At 39.9% G+C, this 17,569-nt stretch overlaps 1 protein-coding gene across 5 annotated transcripts in view; it reads right to left on the bottom strand.

The window, feature by feature from the left end:
- Positions 1-17,569, bottom strand: part of MYO5A (myosin VA) — a 168,658-nt gene that overhangs the window by 113,157 nt on the left and 37,932 nt on the right. For 4 of the 5 annotated variants that reach the window (XM_054701588.1, XM_054701587.1, XM_054701583.1 and 1 more), the window contains exons 1-3: positions 16,297-16,342; positions 4,259-4,369; positions 556-727 (exon numbers count right to left, since the gene is read on the bottom strand). In XM_054701588.1, coding sequence (XP_054557563.1) covers positions 556-727; positions 4,259-4,369; positions 16,297-16,326 — 313 coding nt within the window. In that variant the 5' untranslated portion in view covers positions 16,327-16,342. Of the gene's footprint in view, positions 1-555; positions 728-4,258; positions 4,370-16,296; positions 16,343-17,569 lie in introns of those variants that run through there. The other variant, XM_037502502.2, reaches the window with a different exon arrangement.

Consider the following 17,569-nt stretch of genomic DNA (forward strand, 5'->3'; position numbering starts at 1 on the left):
AAAGGCAGAAAGGGACCCGAATGTACCCATATATATAAGCTTAATTTCTTAGCAAGAGAACAAGAATCCTGAACTGGATCACCAATAGACAATAAGCAAAGAATAGAGGCCCAGCCAGGCATATCAAGCGAGAATAATAAGTCAGTCCTGCATTTTTAAATAACTTAAAAAAAGAAAACACTAAACTTCTTGAATCTGCCCAAGATGTTTAGCAAAAGTTGCTAAACATCTACTCTTCATGCAGTAGTGTTTGCCAATATAAAATAAACGGCAAATTGGCGTTGAATTTGGCTTGTGGGGCCTGGGCCCTGGGGGAAGAATCCAATGAGTCTAGTTGCAATGAGTCCAGTTGCTTTTATTTTAAGCAAATTTATGTAAGTTTACAATAGAGAATATTCAGTATAAAATACAAATCAGTTAACTATACTGAAGAATCTTCAATAACTCTTGGATTTTGTCTCTAAGAGAAAATCTAGAAAACAACCTTTTCTCCCCGTGTGCAGTATTTCCACAGAGGAGAGTTCACAGTCCACTTATACAGCAAGGCAAACTTACCACAATATGTATAAATAAGTTTGGAATCAATAAAGCGAACTCTGAGATTATGGAGCACAGCAGGCTCGTGAAGATAGCTGAGGGCTGTGAGGTCATTTTCACCCACAAGTATGTCAGGGTTTCTTAAGTGAGGCAGTTCCTTGGTCTTTGGATCTAGATGATATTCCAAATCCTAAAAACACACAAGATAAAAGCATATGGATTAATCATGGCAATAAACTTGAAACATGCCTATGCATTAGGCTTAAGATGATTTCCTATTCCTCATTTGCTTCTCAGTTATGAAATGCATTATTTTTCTGGCACATTTCAGTACCATAGATACTGGTGGAAATGGCAAAAATGAAAAAAGTCTTCTTTTTCACTAGATATATTAAACTGTATTAATAACCTTTGCTGATATAATTGAAGAAGTCATAGCCTAATTTTTTTCCTAACCCAGTTACTGGATGAGAAGCTTTTAATCATTAGCTAGTTAAATTAGCTTTCCTTTTTTCTCTCCACTGTGATATGTGACAGGCAGTACAAGAGTGGTCAAGCACTTCTAGAGAATGATAGATGTGTGTTCAAATTCTGATACTGGTATGTACTTCCTGTGTGGCTGGAGTCTGATAGTCTAAATCCCTAATTTGTTTTAAAAGGCATAACAGAAATAGTTCACGGGGTGGTTGCGGGGAGGGGGTGATAAAAAAATTACGAAAAGCAATATTTTACATTTGGTAAGGACTTGGGAAACCCAGAGCCCAAGACACCCAAGAATTCCACCCTGAAATTTGGTGCAGTACGCTGCATGTATGTGGACATTTGTTAAATACACATAGGTGTGCTGTTTTTTGGAAAGACAGTCTACAGTTTGCATTTGATTTTAAATGAAGTGCTTGACCCAGCAGTGAAGAAGTACAACTCACTTTAAAGTCAAGGGATTATGACTTTATGGCAAAGCCAAACATAAATTGTGACTCCATTGTGTATTAAGGCCAAATAACATACAAATAAAAAGGGGGAGATGCAATTTAATTGTAGAGAGGAATAAGCTGGTTTTGTTAATACTGAAAAGATATACAGAAGTAAAAAATTCCAATCAGGTTGGAATAAACTATGTTAAATGGAGAGAAAATTTTAGCATCTGCTCTTTGACCTCTCCTTGCCTGTTACTAGGGTGAAATACCCTTATCCAAAGCTGACTCTTCCTGCAATACACAAAAGCTACTTCTGTGTGATCTTGGACAAAACTACTTAATGTCTCTGAGTCTTAACTACCTTATATGGGAAATAGCTATAAAACCACCTGCAAACCCACAGGGTTATAGTGAGAATTAACATAAGAAAATATAACCCAAAGTGCCTAATACAATGTCTACCAGGGAGTTGATCATCAATAAATGCTGAATAAATTAATCCCTAAATTTGGCAGCCAAGGCTTTTTCAATCTGGCCTAATTCTTCCCTGTCTTCTTCCCTGCTTTGTACTCCTGAAATGCATCCTTAAAACTGCTGCCAATGAGTCCTTTCTAAAACACAAGCCTACCATCCTTCCTTTGTGAAAAATGCTACAATCACTCTCCATAGCATAGCATAGCAACTGTAAGCATTTTAGCCTTCAGTGATCTGGTTTGTGAGGATTCTGGGATCTGGCCCAACTTTCATCCTCTCACCAGTCCTGTACTCTGACTCCACATCCCAATTACATGGAACTCGTGTAGTTCCCTGACTGTACATTACTGTCATGACTCCTTTTGCACATATTTTTCTAGATCTCTGAAATATATTCCCCCTTGTCTACTTATGCTGAGACAGTGCTTCCCTGATCCATTATCTTGACCTGCCCTACTGACTACTACCTCTTCTTTTCTATTTTGTTTTTGTTTATATTTTTATTATATCATGAGTCACACTATTTGTGAGTATACATCTCTCTCTTACCTGACATGGATGTCAAAGATCATACCATTTGACACCTCTTAAGATGGTACATCACAAATACCTTTGTTGAACCATATACACATTTCTAAATCTCAGCTCCAGTTGTAGGAGAACAAAAATCTGCCACTACAAAATATGTCTTTTTGAATTTGATTTCTTGGGTGGGGCTCTTAAGCCTGGGTAGAGCTTGCTTTTGAAAATTATTTTTTTAAAGATTTATTTATTTATACAAGAACTGGGGTACAGACCAGAGTTGTGGGACGGTGAAGAGAATTCACCAGGGACAGAGCAGGAAGCAGAACAGGCAGATGGACTGAAGATACTGTTGAGGGCAGCAGCAGGCGAGACAGGAGAGGTCTGCCGCGCCATGTGGGTTTCTCCCTGACTGGCAGGGAATCAAACCCAAGCTGCAGAGGCTGCGGGCAGCTTCACAGCGCAGTGCTCAACCCGCTGTGCCACGGGGGAGGTCCAGCTTTTGAAAATTATAAACACAAACTTTTCTCTAGGGAAGGGTGTGTGCATGGAAGACCTGTCTCATCACTTTCAGTGGAGAAGGCAGAACTTAGTCTGCATACCTTTCTCCACTGTGCCTTCCTCTGTACCGGCCTCGACTGACCTTCCCCTTCTCATCCTCCCACAAAGTCCCTTATTTAAGAGCGTCTGAAGCCACACAGATGAGTTATTTAGTCATGCTGTATCTCTTTTTTTTATTTTTATTTTTTATTTTATTTATTTATGCATACAAGAACTGGAGTGTAGGCCAGAGGTGCGGGACAGGGGTGGGGTGGGGTGAGTTGTGAGAAGATTCACCAGAGACAGAGTAGGGAGCAAAGTAGGTGGATCTACTGAAATACACTGCTGAGGGGAGCAGCGGGCGAGACAGGAGAGGTCTGATGCGCCATGTGGGTCAGCTCCCTGGCCCGGGATTGAACTCATACTGCAGTGGCTGCCTATAGCTTCACAGCGCTGAAGTGCTCCCTTGTGCCACCAGGGAAGCCCATGCTGGGTCTCTCATATATACAGGAGGTATATACATGTTATTATTAAACTACTTTTGACTTTTCTTCTTATTGATTATTTACCAGCCTAGATGAACCACTCTGTCTCTGGTTTCTCTACATTCCACATATAAGTGGTATCATGCAGTAGTTATCTTTCCCCTTCTGGCTTATTTCACTTAGTATAAATCCTTCCAGCCTCATCCACATTTCCACAAATATCATGAAATTATCTTTTTTGATCACTGAGTAGTATTACACACACACACACACACATATCTTGACCCACTCATCTGTTATTGAGTATGCAGGTTGTTTCCTTAACTTAGCTATTATAAAAATGCTACAATAAACACAGGCGTATACATTTCCTTTTGAAACCGTGTTGGTGTGTTCTTTGAGTAGATACCTAAGAGTGGAATTGCTGGTTTATATGGCAGATCCATTTTTAATATAAAAGCAAAATTCTTAGGGCCTCCCCGGTGGCGCAGTGGCCCCGGTGGCGCAGTGGTTGAACACCGGGTTACAAAGCTGCCCGCAGCCTCTGCAGTGCCGGTTAGATGCCTGGTCGCAGGCGAGGGTTCCACATGGCGCGCAGGCCTCTCCTGTGCCCGCTCCTCCCCTTAGCAGTGTAGTTTGTCAATCTGGCTGCTCTGCTCCCCGCTTTGGCTCTGATGAGTTCTCTCACCCTCCTGTGCTTCTGACTGTACTCAGTGCTTGTATAAATTTAAAAAAAGAATATAAAAAAAAAACAATTTCCAAAAAAAAAGGCAAAATTCTTACCTTTCCTTCCTCAAGGTGAAGCAGGAGGACTTTATCTCCTGGCTTATAATCTTTGAGCAGTTCTGCTGATTTCCAAACTTCTTCTGGATCAGGTATCCAAACCCTGGCAAACTAAAAGACAAAAAGGAAAGAAAAAAAAAAAACTTGCAAATCAACTACTTTATAATGATAAATAAAACATAACATGGATCTATTTATAATTAAGCATTAGAAAAAACAATTGTTGATCAATATGAAATTTAATTTTTGAATTAGTAGATGAAAACTATTTTAGCTGTATACTCTGCTATATACTATGATAATCTTCTCACAAGGTATATAAAATCATTATGCTGTATACCTTAAACATTTACAATACTGTATGTCAATTATATCTTAGTAAACCTGGGGGCAAGGAGGAAGGATGTTCTGAAGAAACAGCTACAGTTAAAGTGCGCCTTTGTTTTATGTAATAAATGCTACCTGAATATGTAACTTTAGGTAAAAATACACACAGTAATTATTTTTTCACTTAATGTGGACTTTCACAGATTTTGAAGCTCTGGTAGAGTAGCTATGCAAGTTTCATAAGCAGAGCTCTCTTTACAGCAGGGTTTACAATTAAGTTTTTTATTGTGGTCATCACCCTGTACTTTCCAAAGCTTTAGTGACTCCTCAGATATCCCTCAGGGGCCATTATGGTGTGAAGAACAAGAGAGTAAGCCTATGGCTTAGAACCACAGCTGTTTTACATGTTGGATATCTGCAATTTTCTTTGCAGAAATTCTATTGTTAATAAAAAAAATGGGAAAGTAGTGTCTAATATTTTGCCTTTATTACTTTATAAAGATGAGTGCTAGATGGCCAGAAATAACTTTGTTTCAGTATCATGAAAGAAGCACAGTAATCATCAGTGGTTCCTGAAGCAACAGATGTTTAGCTCTCTCTTAAGCCAATTTTGTACTTAAGGTGTAATTATGAAGAAAAAAATAATAAATTAACGTGAATGAATCCTTCAAACACTACACCAAAGAGATTTTTTCTGATTGCTTGGAATCCACGCAAAGAATGTCCCTTTAAAACATGGGCACTGTGCATGGGTGCATTGGTGAATGAAACTCTATGGGGACTACTCCAGTGGGGGATGGGGGGGGGGCAGCAAATATTGTTTAAAAATGAACAATGACGTAAAAAATTTAAAAACAAACAAACAAACATGTGCACTGCACCTTGATGCCCATCTTCACAACATCACACATGAATGTATCACCACTAACAGCCTTTCTCTATTTTCTTCAGAGTTCTTATAACTACCAAACTTAACTTTTTGTTATGCTGTTGCTTATATATTTGTTATCTCTCTTCACCAGAACATAAATTCGTACCTGTCTTGTTCAACATTATATCCAGTCTCTGTGTTCCTCATACACAGCTAAGTCTTAGTATTTATTAAAAGAATTTCAGAATAAAAGACATCTCCTTAAATTGAATAAAAGTTGTGTGGTAAAAAAAACACTCTCATTGGTTTATTTTCCTCTTATTATCACAGACTCATCAAACTTTTTATCTGAGCAGTCTGCACAAGAAACAGTATTGAACTAGGTTATGGGTTCTAATCCCAGGACCACCTATTGGCTTTTGTCTTTATTTTAGGAATGTGAAATATGGGGATTACAGCAGTACTCATCTAGTCTATGCCAAGGGCTTACACACATAGACACTTTGTGAAAAGCATGAGCTAACATATTAATACAAGTTGAAATTGTTTTACTAAGTATATTTTCCTTAAGAAGTGATTACCAATATTGTATGTTAAATGTTACTGAAATTTGTTCTATAACTTTTATCCCAGTTACTGAATAATATCTGTACACATTACTAAAATCTTACTCATCCAATAAACATTTCTGTGTACCAACTGCTCCCACTCTGCAGCTCACTTTTAGAAGCCAATTTTTTGGTAACTTTCTCTGGTTCCTGAAAAATTTTGAAATATTTGAGATTTAGAGTCACAACCTACTATCTGACTAACAAAAGCACAAGACACCAAAATGGGTCATAGTGAGTCAATCTAGAAAGAAATGCCTGTGTCAATAGCAAGCCCTAGCTCAGATTTTCCTACATATTTTAGAAATAGTAATGAGTCAGTAATTTGTCAGAGGTTAGATTTCTAAGAACTAAATGTTAACACAGTAGAGGGAGGCTAAGGTCCTCACACTCACCGGAGGCAAGGTATTTAAACAACAAACATCACCCTAATAACCAGCCTCCCTTTTATCTTATCTCGGTCTCTTGGGAAAGTATCCAAGGAGAAACAAGTCAGAAAGCAGACAGTTATTATCACTGTCTGTTGAGGTTCTTTTCTGTCATAGCCAACGAGGTAAGTGACTCTACAGAAACAACTATAACAGAATGGGTCCATTAGGGAGGTGCATAGGCCTTATTGGCTACAACTAAGAGGTGTCCAATCTGACACTATCACTTCCATCCCTAATTTCTACCCTTGCCCCAGATCCCCAGTGAAACTGCACATGGCAGCCCTGAGGAGAAGAGAACTAAACTTGTCCAGCCACATTCTGTGCGAAGACGGTGGGAAGGCAAGCAGAGAGACAAGGCCCCCCATGTGAAACCTAGAAATGGGACACATGGCAGCAAGAATCTGGCAGGATTTAGAAAAGGGTAGACACACATGCCAAAAAAGTCAGCACAGGAACTTCCTGATAAAACAGAAGCAAGCCACAGATAATTCTAGCCAAAGTGAATCAGACTGGACACAGTCCAGCCATACAGAGGGACCAAGGTCACGTAACTCAGTTTGTCGTGACTACCTACTAAATGGCAAAGCTTTCCTGTAGTGCTCCTCATCCCCTTTTTCTACTCACACTACTCTAGTTTTAGTTCCTCATGTTCACCTCACGGTATCACAGACTTTATTTTAATTATTTATGAATCTATCTACCTCCCACACTAGATTGTTTGCTCCTTAAGTCATCTCTGAATCCACTCAACCTCCTTGCCACAGCTGGTGGGGAGCACTTTTGATTCTATTTAAGACAGTCGTAGGGAAGGGAAGAAAATGAGATCAGAGAACTGGGAATTGGTGACAAAGGTAAACTTGATGGGCCCAGCATGAGATTCCTCCTGAATTCACAAAGCGTGGTTGAGATGGGGTAAGATTTAGGGAAGAAAGTAAACGCTATCTAGGAACCAGTACAGTAGGAGAAGGGAAAACAAGAGTTTGGAATCTGAGATACTGAAGTACTGTCAATACAGTCAAAAATCTTGGAGATGAAAAAAAGAAAATAAATAACACTAAAGTGCAAATACACACTAAAGAATTTCATTAACAATACAAAAGGCCATAAGATTAGAAATAAAACCAAAGGCAAAATAGAGATGGCTAAATTTTATGATAGTCAAAACCTGAGAAAATGATGCTCACACAGATTTAAGTTGCATAATGGCCTGTAAGGAAAATTAAAACCATCTGTCCTTCTACAATGCAATTTAATGAGGCTTGCCTGGCAGTGATGAGGTAATGCTGACAAAGTCAAACGGAAGAACAAAACAGAAGGGGTTGGGGGACACACTCAGCTTCACACAGCCCCCCCTTCTCACAGGTTGTACACACCCTCCAGGCTGAAGGGGCAGCATTTTTTTTTTTTTTTCTTTATATCCTACCACAGTAACAACAGACCAGAGGTCCTTGATTCATGCTGATGACTCATTGGAAGTTTTGGAAGTTTTGCTAAAACTTGCATTTTGTGAGTCAAGGGATTCTAAGGTGTGAGCACCAAGAGCAGTTGTTTCTGATGCCCCAGACACTTCAGGAACAAGACTGGCAGCACACAGAAAATGACCCGTCCCTGAATCCCCAAAAATCTGACCCGTGATTATCACTCCTCCCCCAAACTCCCACATATATCCTTTGCTTTTTGCATTTCATACAGCACATGTTTACATCTTTCTTACCTCCCCCACCAAATCGTAAGCAGCTAGGAGATTAAGGAGTCCGCCTTGGCTCATTTTTGATAACCCATTGTGAATGTCGGCAAAAAATGAATGTTTTACATGACAATTCAAAAAAGCCTATGATAAAACCTCAGTGTCACTCTGGGTTGAAAACTACAGCAGGAGAGAAATTTTGAATTCTCAACACCCCCTCCTCTGAACCCTAACATTAACACTGATATTCCATATGGCCACTAAGTAATTCACATAACCTTTATAGCATGTTTTGGTATAAAAATTCAGACACTACTACTCCAAAACACCTAACAGACTTTTCAGAATCAAAGAAACAAAAATTATTAAAGAAAATAGGTAATACAGAAAACTGTCCCTCTTAGTAATTATATAATTATATATGTTAAATGCTGTCTTTCATTTAATATGTGCACATATGGGCCTCCCTGGTGGCGCAAGGGATTAAGCACAGCACTATGATTCCTACCTTATTTGGCATCTGTCTCCAGAAGGTTTGAAGGACTAGACTCACATCAGTGACAACTGCCACCTCCCCACTGTTTAGACCCTTTTCCACCCCACGGAGGGTGATATGTACTGGTTTTGCTTCAACAACTTAAGCAACGCAGACTACCTCAAGTCTCAAGACATTCTCATGCTTCTACTTGGCCTGGAAACCTTAGTCTCCCTTTGTAACTAATTCCTGCTTATCTTTCACATCTCACCTTGACAATATAAATTCTCCATCAAAATTAAGCCCCTCTGTTACATTTTCTGACATACCTTTGTTACTTTTTGTCCACTATAAGGACCATGAGGACAGGGACTATATCTATTTTTCTCAAACCTATGACCAGGGCTAAACATGGTATCTGATCTGCAACAGGTACCCAACTCAACCTACTGAATAAATGAATGTTCTATTTCATCAAATCTAAGACAACACCAATAACAGAAAATTCTAAATGTGAAAAACAATGTACATGTTAGAACTGAGAAAGCACATCAGATCATTATTTACACATTGACTCTATGTACTGTACTTTTTTTCTTCTTTTCTTCCAAATTTTAAACTTTTGTCTAAAAGAAACATATAGCCTTTCTTGAGTAAGGTAGAGTTTCTAAAATAAAACAACCTACTTTGGGGCCTCCCCGGTGGCGCAGTGGTTGAGCGCTGGGTTGCGAAGCTGCCCGCGGCCTCTGCGGCGCCGGTTCGATCCCCGGCTGCTCCCCGGCCATCGGAGGAGGGTCCCACATGGTGCGCAGACCTCTCCTGCCACCCGCTGCTCCCCTCAGCAGTGTACTTCCGTCCTTCTGCCTGCTCTGCTCCCCACTCTGGCTCTGGTGAATTCTCTCACCCTCCCGCGCTTCTGACTGTACCCAGTGCATGTATAAACAAAACAAACAAACAAATATAATAAATAAATAAATAAATAAATAAATAACATGCCTCTATTAAAAAAAAAAAAAAAAAAAAAACAACCTACTTTGAAAACTCAGTCTATATGCTATGATCTCCAGAAAGCTTTCCTTGGCCACTAAGTTGAGACAGAAGCTCCTGCTTAGAGCTTCCATAATATTTAGTTTTTATCTTCACCTATGAGCTTACCATATTCCAATATCACTATCTTCTCAGTGGTCTCTTTTTTTTTTTTTTTTTAAAGAGGCACGTATTGTATTTATTTATTTGTTTGTTTGTTTGTTTTGTTTATACAGGCACTGGGTACAGTCAGAAGCGCGGGAGGGTGAGAGAATTCACCAGAGCCAGAGCGGGGAGCAGAGCAGGCAGAAGGACAGAAGTACACTGCTGAGGGGAGCAGCGGGCGGCAGGAGAGGTCTGCGCGCCATGTGGGACCCTCCTCCCGTGGCTGGGGAGCAGCTGGGGATCGAACCTGCGCCGCAGAGGCCGCGGGCAGCTTCGCAACCCAGCGCTCAACCGCTGCGCCACCGGGGAGGCCCTCAGTGGTCTCTTTAACTAGATTGTAGCCTCCTTGAGAACAAGATTTATGATTTATCCACTTGCCTCACCCCCAGCCTGGTCTAGATGCTCAAGAGATGTTGGTTAAGTGAATAAACAAACAAACGGATGAGTCTTTAGGAGTTACAGAGCTTTCAGAGATTTGAAATGTAAAGGAATGCTATCTAAAACAGAAACTCAGTCATAGCAGAAGCCATGGAAGAGAACTGCAGATAATTTAATTAGCTACCAACTATAAGCATGAGTAAAAAACAGTAATCTGGTCACCCACATTTAAAAACACAAGCCTGGCTTGCCCATGGAAACAGTATTTCTCAGTAGAAGGTTACTTTGAAGATGATGAACAGAACATGCATAAACATGAAAGGTCTTTGGCTAAGTAAAACGTATTCCTATTTATAACTTATGTGCTACCCATCCCTCTACTCATAAATTGGATGGACTTTTGATCAACAGGCTCCTCATAAAAACTGTCCAAACAAAACCCACAATTTCTACTTTGTAGCATTAATATTTTTAAATATATACAACAGATAAGACTAATAATAAAAGGGTACAGTGTTCATTAGATATATTTAAGGCACATCTAGGCACATACTGAGTACTAAGGAGGCAGGTTCCCCGAGTTATCTCAAAGAAAGAAAACCACAGAAGCGCTGCTCTACACACACCAGCTGCTGGCCATTCTTACAACTCAATCATGCTGAGAAAACGATTAGAGAATTAAAAAGCAGAAAAAATTAATATTGAAGTTATGAAACTCCAGCTCAACAACTTCCAAACTTCTGGGGATACCAAGCATGTATTCTGGTAGAATACCTCAACTATGACAGCACTAAATGGTATTATGAATTGTTAAAGAAGATAATCTGAATTGAGTGGTTAGGGATTTTTAACAGGACTGAAACAAACTGATACAGTTAGGATAACAGAAAGATTGTCACTAGATTTTAGGTTCTAAAAACCTCATAGTTCATGAAATAAAGGACTTTTGTACTTAAGCAAAAGTCACTCAAATTTTATATGCTGAGAGAATATTTTGAAAGACAAACACAACACAAGCAAGGCTGAGGTAATACTACACAGTCATTAAGAAACAAATCTTGGGCCTCCCCGGTGGCACAGTGGTTGAGCGCTGGGTTGCAAAGCTGCCCGCAGCCTCTGCAGCGCTGGTTCTATCCCCGGCTGCTCCCCGGCCTCCGGGGTAGGGTCCCACATGGCGCACAGACCTCTCCTGCAGTGTACTTCGGTCCTTCTGCCTGCTCTGCTCCCCGCTCTGGCTCTGGTGAATTCTCTCACCCTCCGGAGCTTCTGACTGTACCCAGTGCATGAATAACCAAACAAACAAATAAATAAATAAAGCATGCCTTTATTAAAAAAAAAAAAAAAAAAAAACAAATCTTATCTTGTAAAAACATGGATGGATCTTGAGGGTATTATGCTACATGATATAAAGCAAACAATGACAAATATCATAATTTCACTCATATAGAATAAAAAAAATGAACAACAAGCAAACAGCAAAAACAAAAATAAACTCTTTGATACAGAGAACAGACTGGTGATTACCAGGGGGAAGGGAGTGTGGGTGGATAAAATGGGCAAATGAAGTCAAATGTGTAGTGGTGGATGGAAACTAGACTTTTGGAGTGATCACAATGTAGTACATACATATATCAAATTATAACACTGTAATTTTGTAATATTATAAATTTTGTAATATTATAAACCAATGCTACCTCAATAAAAACTTCTATTTTAAAAAATTAATTTTTTAAAATTACTAAATTACCAACCCTACAATTGCTTTTCGGTTATTTACCACAAAATTTCATTGGAGGTGCGGCAAGAGGAAGGTGGGGAGGGAGCACAATGAACTACGATGAAGGACTATGGGTATCTTGGTGGTGGGTGAAGTGTGGTAAAAATACCTGACAATCTACTATGTTGAGGTAATGAATGTTATCGCAATGAAAAAAAATTTACTTGGTGTCTTGCTGGTGGCGCAAGAGGTTAATTTAAGTCTCAGCATTATGAAGCTAGCCACAGTCGCTGCAGCACGAGTTCGATCCCTGGCCAGGGAGCTAACCCACATGGCACAGCAGACCTCTCCTGCCTCACCCACTACTTCCCTCATTAGGTATTTCTGTCATTCCGGCTGTTCTGCTCCTCACTCTGTCTCTGGTGAATCCTCTCATCCCCACCCCACACCTCTAGCCTACACCCCAGCTCTTGTATGCATAAATAAATAAATCTTTAAAAAACTTACTTAAAAAAGCTTCATTGAGTTATTTTCCCTTACTCATTTTTTCCAAATTTTCTTAGTTATTTAAATTTCAATTGCCAACCATTTCATCTGAATTTTAGTATACTTCATTTAACAAAGGTTCTGTCTTGCTCACTCACTCTATAAACTCCATAAAAGTTACTCTAAATTAATTTTATTTTGAATCTGTATCTGAGATAATCTGCTCCTTATTTACTACCCACTGTGTAAAACATACTTCCTTTTATTTAACCTGTAATTACTTCTTTGAAGCTTCAAAAGGTGCCCTTGAGATCTTACTTATATAATGAATATGTCCATGTCATCCTTTTGATGTGTTTCATAACTTTTTGAGCCTCCACCAGATAAAGTTCACTTTTTATCCTTCCAGATTGAAAAGCCCAAATTTTTGGAAAGGTCTCACATCCTCTTACTCATTCTAGCTTATTTTTAATGTCTCTAAATTTTGATTTTTCTCTCTTACTAAATAAATCAACTAGACAGTACAAAACAGAGTCAAAGTTAAGAGCATGGGCTCTGGACAGACATATAGTGCCTCCAGTGATCTCCAACTATGTGACCTTGAACACATTACCCAACTTCTTCCCTTGGGGTCCTCATCTATAAAACTGATTATTAATAATACGAAGCTCAAAGAGTTATACAGATAAATAAGATGAAGTTTAAAGATCATTACTCTATATTGTTACCAGCTCTACCCCACTCCAGCATCAGATTTAAGCATGTCATTGTGCTTGATCTGAATTCCTGTACTATACCCTACAACACACTGCATGACTTGCCCTTGTTCTCAGGTTTAATAACACCTACTGGAGTCTTCTCCTTTCCTCTGAGTTGCAATTCTGCCAGCCATCTTTTGTTCCTAGAACACCCAAACTCTTTCTGACTTTAAGGCCTCTGCCTAGGTCTTCCTCACTTCATCCGCCAGCTGGTACTTCAGGTCTCACTTCACATGTCTCTGCCTCAGGAAAGTGCTTCCCAACCACCCAACAAACTGCTTTGCTCACTTGTGTAAATTTTGTTTTCTTTGATATAGCTTGAAGCCCTGTAGGACCACCACTAACTGCAGAACTGAGAAAACTACTTGGGAAGTGGGAAGTACTAAATAAATGTGTGTGGAATAAAAGAGCTGAACACAATGTTTAGCTGGATGAAAAAAATTGGTTAGGATCAGGATGAGAAAGACATCACATGCCATGTTAGGAAGCTTGTGGCCTTTATACCACAGAAGACAGGGATTCATCAAAGGCTTTTAAAGCAGGCTAATGAATGACCAGATGTTTCTAACAGCCTAGTTCTAATTGGCAGTTCTTTAACCATTATCAAATCACATCTTGTACAATTTCTGTTTGTGATTAGTTGTTTTTCCCCGCCCCAGTACCCTCCTTACATGTATAACAGGATCACTCACATTTTGCCGATTGCTTCTAAAATGTCATTTATATTAGGCAAATGGCGCTTGCATTTGAGAAACTGAGTCAGTTTTACCTAAAAGTAGGGATTGGGGTGGCAGTTAAGCTGGTCCTGTCCCATGAATTATGGAGTTAAAGAGGAGAGTCTTGTCCTGGAAACAGAGCCTTGAGAAAGAAAAAGGAGAGGGGGGACCCTATGATGAGCCGGCTTTGAGAGGGCAAATGAACAAGGACAACTTACTGGCTGGTTAAGTCATCTTAGGCAATACAAGAAATATTTACTTCTGAACTCTGTGATGCTTCCTTATCCCATCTGCCCCTCCTTTTTTTTTCTTTTTTTAATAGAGGCATGTTTTATTTATTTATTTGTTTGTTTGTTTTGTTTTTTTTTATACATGCACTGGGTACAGTCAGAAGCTCGGGAGGGTGAGAGAATTCACCAGAGCCAGAGCGGGGAGCAGAGCAGGCAGAAGGACCAAAGTACACTGCTGAGGGGAGCAGCGGGCGGCAGGAGAGGTCTGCGCGCCATGTGGGATCCTCCCCTGGTGGCTGGGGAGCAGCAGGGGATCGAACCGGCGCTGCAGAGGCTGCGGGCAGCTTCGCAACCCAGCGCCCAACTGCTGCACCACTGAGGAGGCCCCTGCCCCTCCTTTTTTAAATGTTCTTTTATTTTTTTTTAATTTTTTAAAGATTTATGTATTTATTTTATTTATTTATACAAGCACTGGGTACAGTCAGAAGTGCTGGAGGGTGAGAGAATTCACCAGAGTCAGAGCGGGGAGCAGAGCAGGCAGAAGGACCGAAGGACACTGCTGAGGGGAGCAGCGGGCGGCAGGAGAGGTCTGTGCGCCATGTGGGACCCTCCTCCGGTGGCCGGGGAGCAGCTGGGGATCGAACCGGCACTGCAGAGGCTGCGGGCAGCTTCGCAACCCAGCGCTCAACCGCTGCGCCGCCGGGGAGGCCCTTAAATGTTCTTTTAACTGAATTTTAACTGGGGAAGATCTACTATGAAAGTTAACCTCGGTTCTATATTTGGAGGAAACCCTGGCTCAAAAGACATTTAAGAAGAAAAAATATGGGGCCTCCCGGGTGGCGCAAGGGGTTAAGCACAGTATTATGAAGCTATCTGCAACCTCTGCAGCACGAGTTCGATCCCTGGCTGGCCAGGGAGCAACCCACATGGTGGAGCAAACCTCTCCTGACTCGCCCGCTGCTCCCCTCAGCAGTGCATTTCAGTAGATCTGCCTGTTCTGTTCCCCGCTCTGTCTCTGGTAAATGCTCTCACCCCCCGCATCTCTGCCCTGTACCCCAGCTCTTATATGCATAAATAAATGAATCTTTAAAAAAAAAAAAGAAGAAATAAAATCTTGTGGGTGGCAATAAATGTCATAAAGTCAAAATACAAATGTGTCCCAAAAATTGTAAAAATTTAACTCTCAATATATAAATTAATAGGAAAAAGATAAACAACACAGTAGCAAAATATACAAAAGAAATTCATAAAAAACAAGAAATATTACTAAAATTATTAAATATGTCTAATCTCATAACTAATGAAAGAAATGAAAATTTTAAATAAAATATTAAAATTTTTTGGTACTGCATTTGAAAAGACTTAAGGGTTTGATAATAATGTGGGGAAGAAAGTGGACTATTTTTGGTCACAAGATAAACAAGCACAAACTTTTTAGATATCAATTTGGCCATTTATTTTATAACGTAGAATGTATATTTCGGGGCTTCACACTAAACTGTGAAGAGGGTAGACTTTTAATTGTGTGCTTTAAGTATTTCTATAGTTCACTTTTTTTTAAAGATTTATTTTTTCTATTATTATTATTTATTTATTTATACAAGCACTGGGTACAGTCAGAAGCGCGGGAGGGTTAGAGAATTCACCAGAGCCAGAGTGGGGAGCAGAGCAGGCAGAAGGACCGAGGTACACTGCTGAGGGGAGCAGCGGGCGGCAGGAGAGGTCTGCGCGCCATGTGGGACCCTCCTCCTGTAGCCGGGGAGCAGCCGGGGATCGAACTGGCGCCACAGAGGCTGCGGGCAGCTTCGCAACCCAGCGCTCAACCGCTGTGCCACCGGGGAGGCCCCTATGGTTCACATTTTTAAATAAGTATTAGCTTTATAATAAACCCAAAAGTTTTTAAAATAGGCATAACTTTAACTCAGGAAATCTTTATCTAGGAATTTTCCCAATGAAATCACAGATGTTCTGTAGCTTTGTTTGTAAAAGTGAAAATTTGTAAACAAAAAGGTTTATACACACACATGTGCGCGCACACATAATTACAACTAATGCAATATATAGTTAATGGGTCATAGTATACCTAAAGATTGTACCATACAATGGACCCATATATTCTAATGGAACATTAAATATGAATAAGGTCGGTCTATATGTACTGACCTGGAAAGACAAATGCAAAAAAATCATCATTTATGATCCTTTTTGTCCAATGTATATTCATATATCCATATAAACTGGTGGTTTGGCAGCCATAGATTTTCATTTACGGTTGTTACTCTATGAATAAAACATTGTGCTGAAAACCTCTGACGTCAATTATTTATCCATTTGTCCAATCGTGAATGAGCAAAACCCTCTGTGAGACCTTTGGGGGAATACAGAGCTGAAAAGTGGGGCTGGCCCTGTGCCCTGGACTCCATCTCAAGTAGCTTTGCTCCCCTCCATTAGTCTATGTGTGTGCTCCTGAAGAGATAAAAACTTTCTTTATAGAAGAGAGCTATGAAAGAAAGCCACATGTTTACATCTGTGATGGAGGTGTAGATCATGGAAAGACATCTCTGAAAGTGACAATTCTAACCAAATCTCTATATCCCCACCCAGCCTAGACCTACAAATTCCCTGGCCCCTGCCCTCCTCTCTAGTCTTCCTCTCACCACACTCCTCCTTCCATTTTTATTTTATTTATTTACTTATTTTTGCTCCAATCCTACTGGCCATTCTGTGTTTCCAAAGTTGCCAGAGTCTCCTCACCACCTCTGCTCTCTGTTTGGAACTCTATCTCCTCCCCTCATTAATAATTGTGCTCCTCTGAAACCCTTGCTTGGCCTTCACTCTTTCTGAGAAACACCCCTGCCCTGTACACCATCACAGTACTGACACCTTTCCCTTAGGAGCTCTTAGCACAATTATAACATGACGTTTGTCCCTCTCTATCCAGCACACTCCATCCTGTCCATTTTTGCTCACGGTCTCATCTTTACTATCTAAAACAATGCCAGGTACATGAATGAATGATGTATGTATAAGTATGTGTGATTACAGATTAAATGTATACTATACAAAAAGCTACCACCAACAATGAACAAGCAGAATTTGAAAATAAAAATACAATGCCATCTACTTAATCAAACCTCGCCCCACACACAAAAAAATCAAGTACTTAGATATAAATCTAACAAAATATGTGCAAGATTTATATCAGGAAAACTACAAAAGTCAGATGAATGAAATCAAGGAAAAATTTTACACCAAAGAGAAATGAGTTATCAAACAGTAAAAAGGGACATGGAGAAATCTTAAAGGCATATTATTAAGTGAAAAAAAGCCAATCTAAAAATTGGCTAACTATACTACATTATATACTGTATACACTGTATGACTCCGACTATATTACATCCTGAAAGAGGCAAAACTGCACAGACAATAAAAACAT

The sequence above is a fragment of the Talpa occidentalis genome, unplaced genomic scaffold, assembly GCF_014898055.3.
Source record: "Talpa occidentalis isolate TD23 unplaced genomic scaffold, MPIMG_talOcc4v2.1 talOcc4.11, whole genome shotgun sequence".
NCBI classification, from domain to species: domain Eukaryota; kingdom Metazoa; phylum Chordata; class Mammalia; order Eulipotyphla; family Talpidae; genus Talpa; species Talpa occidentalis.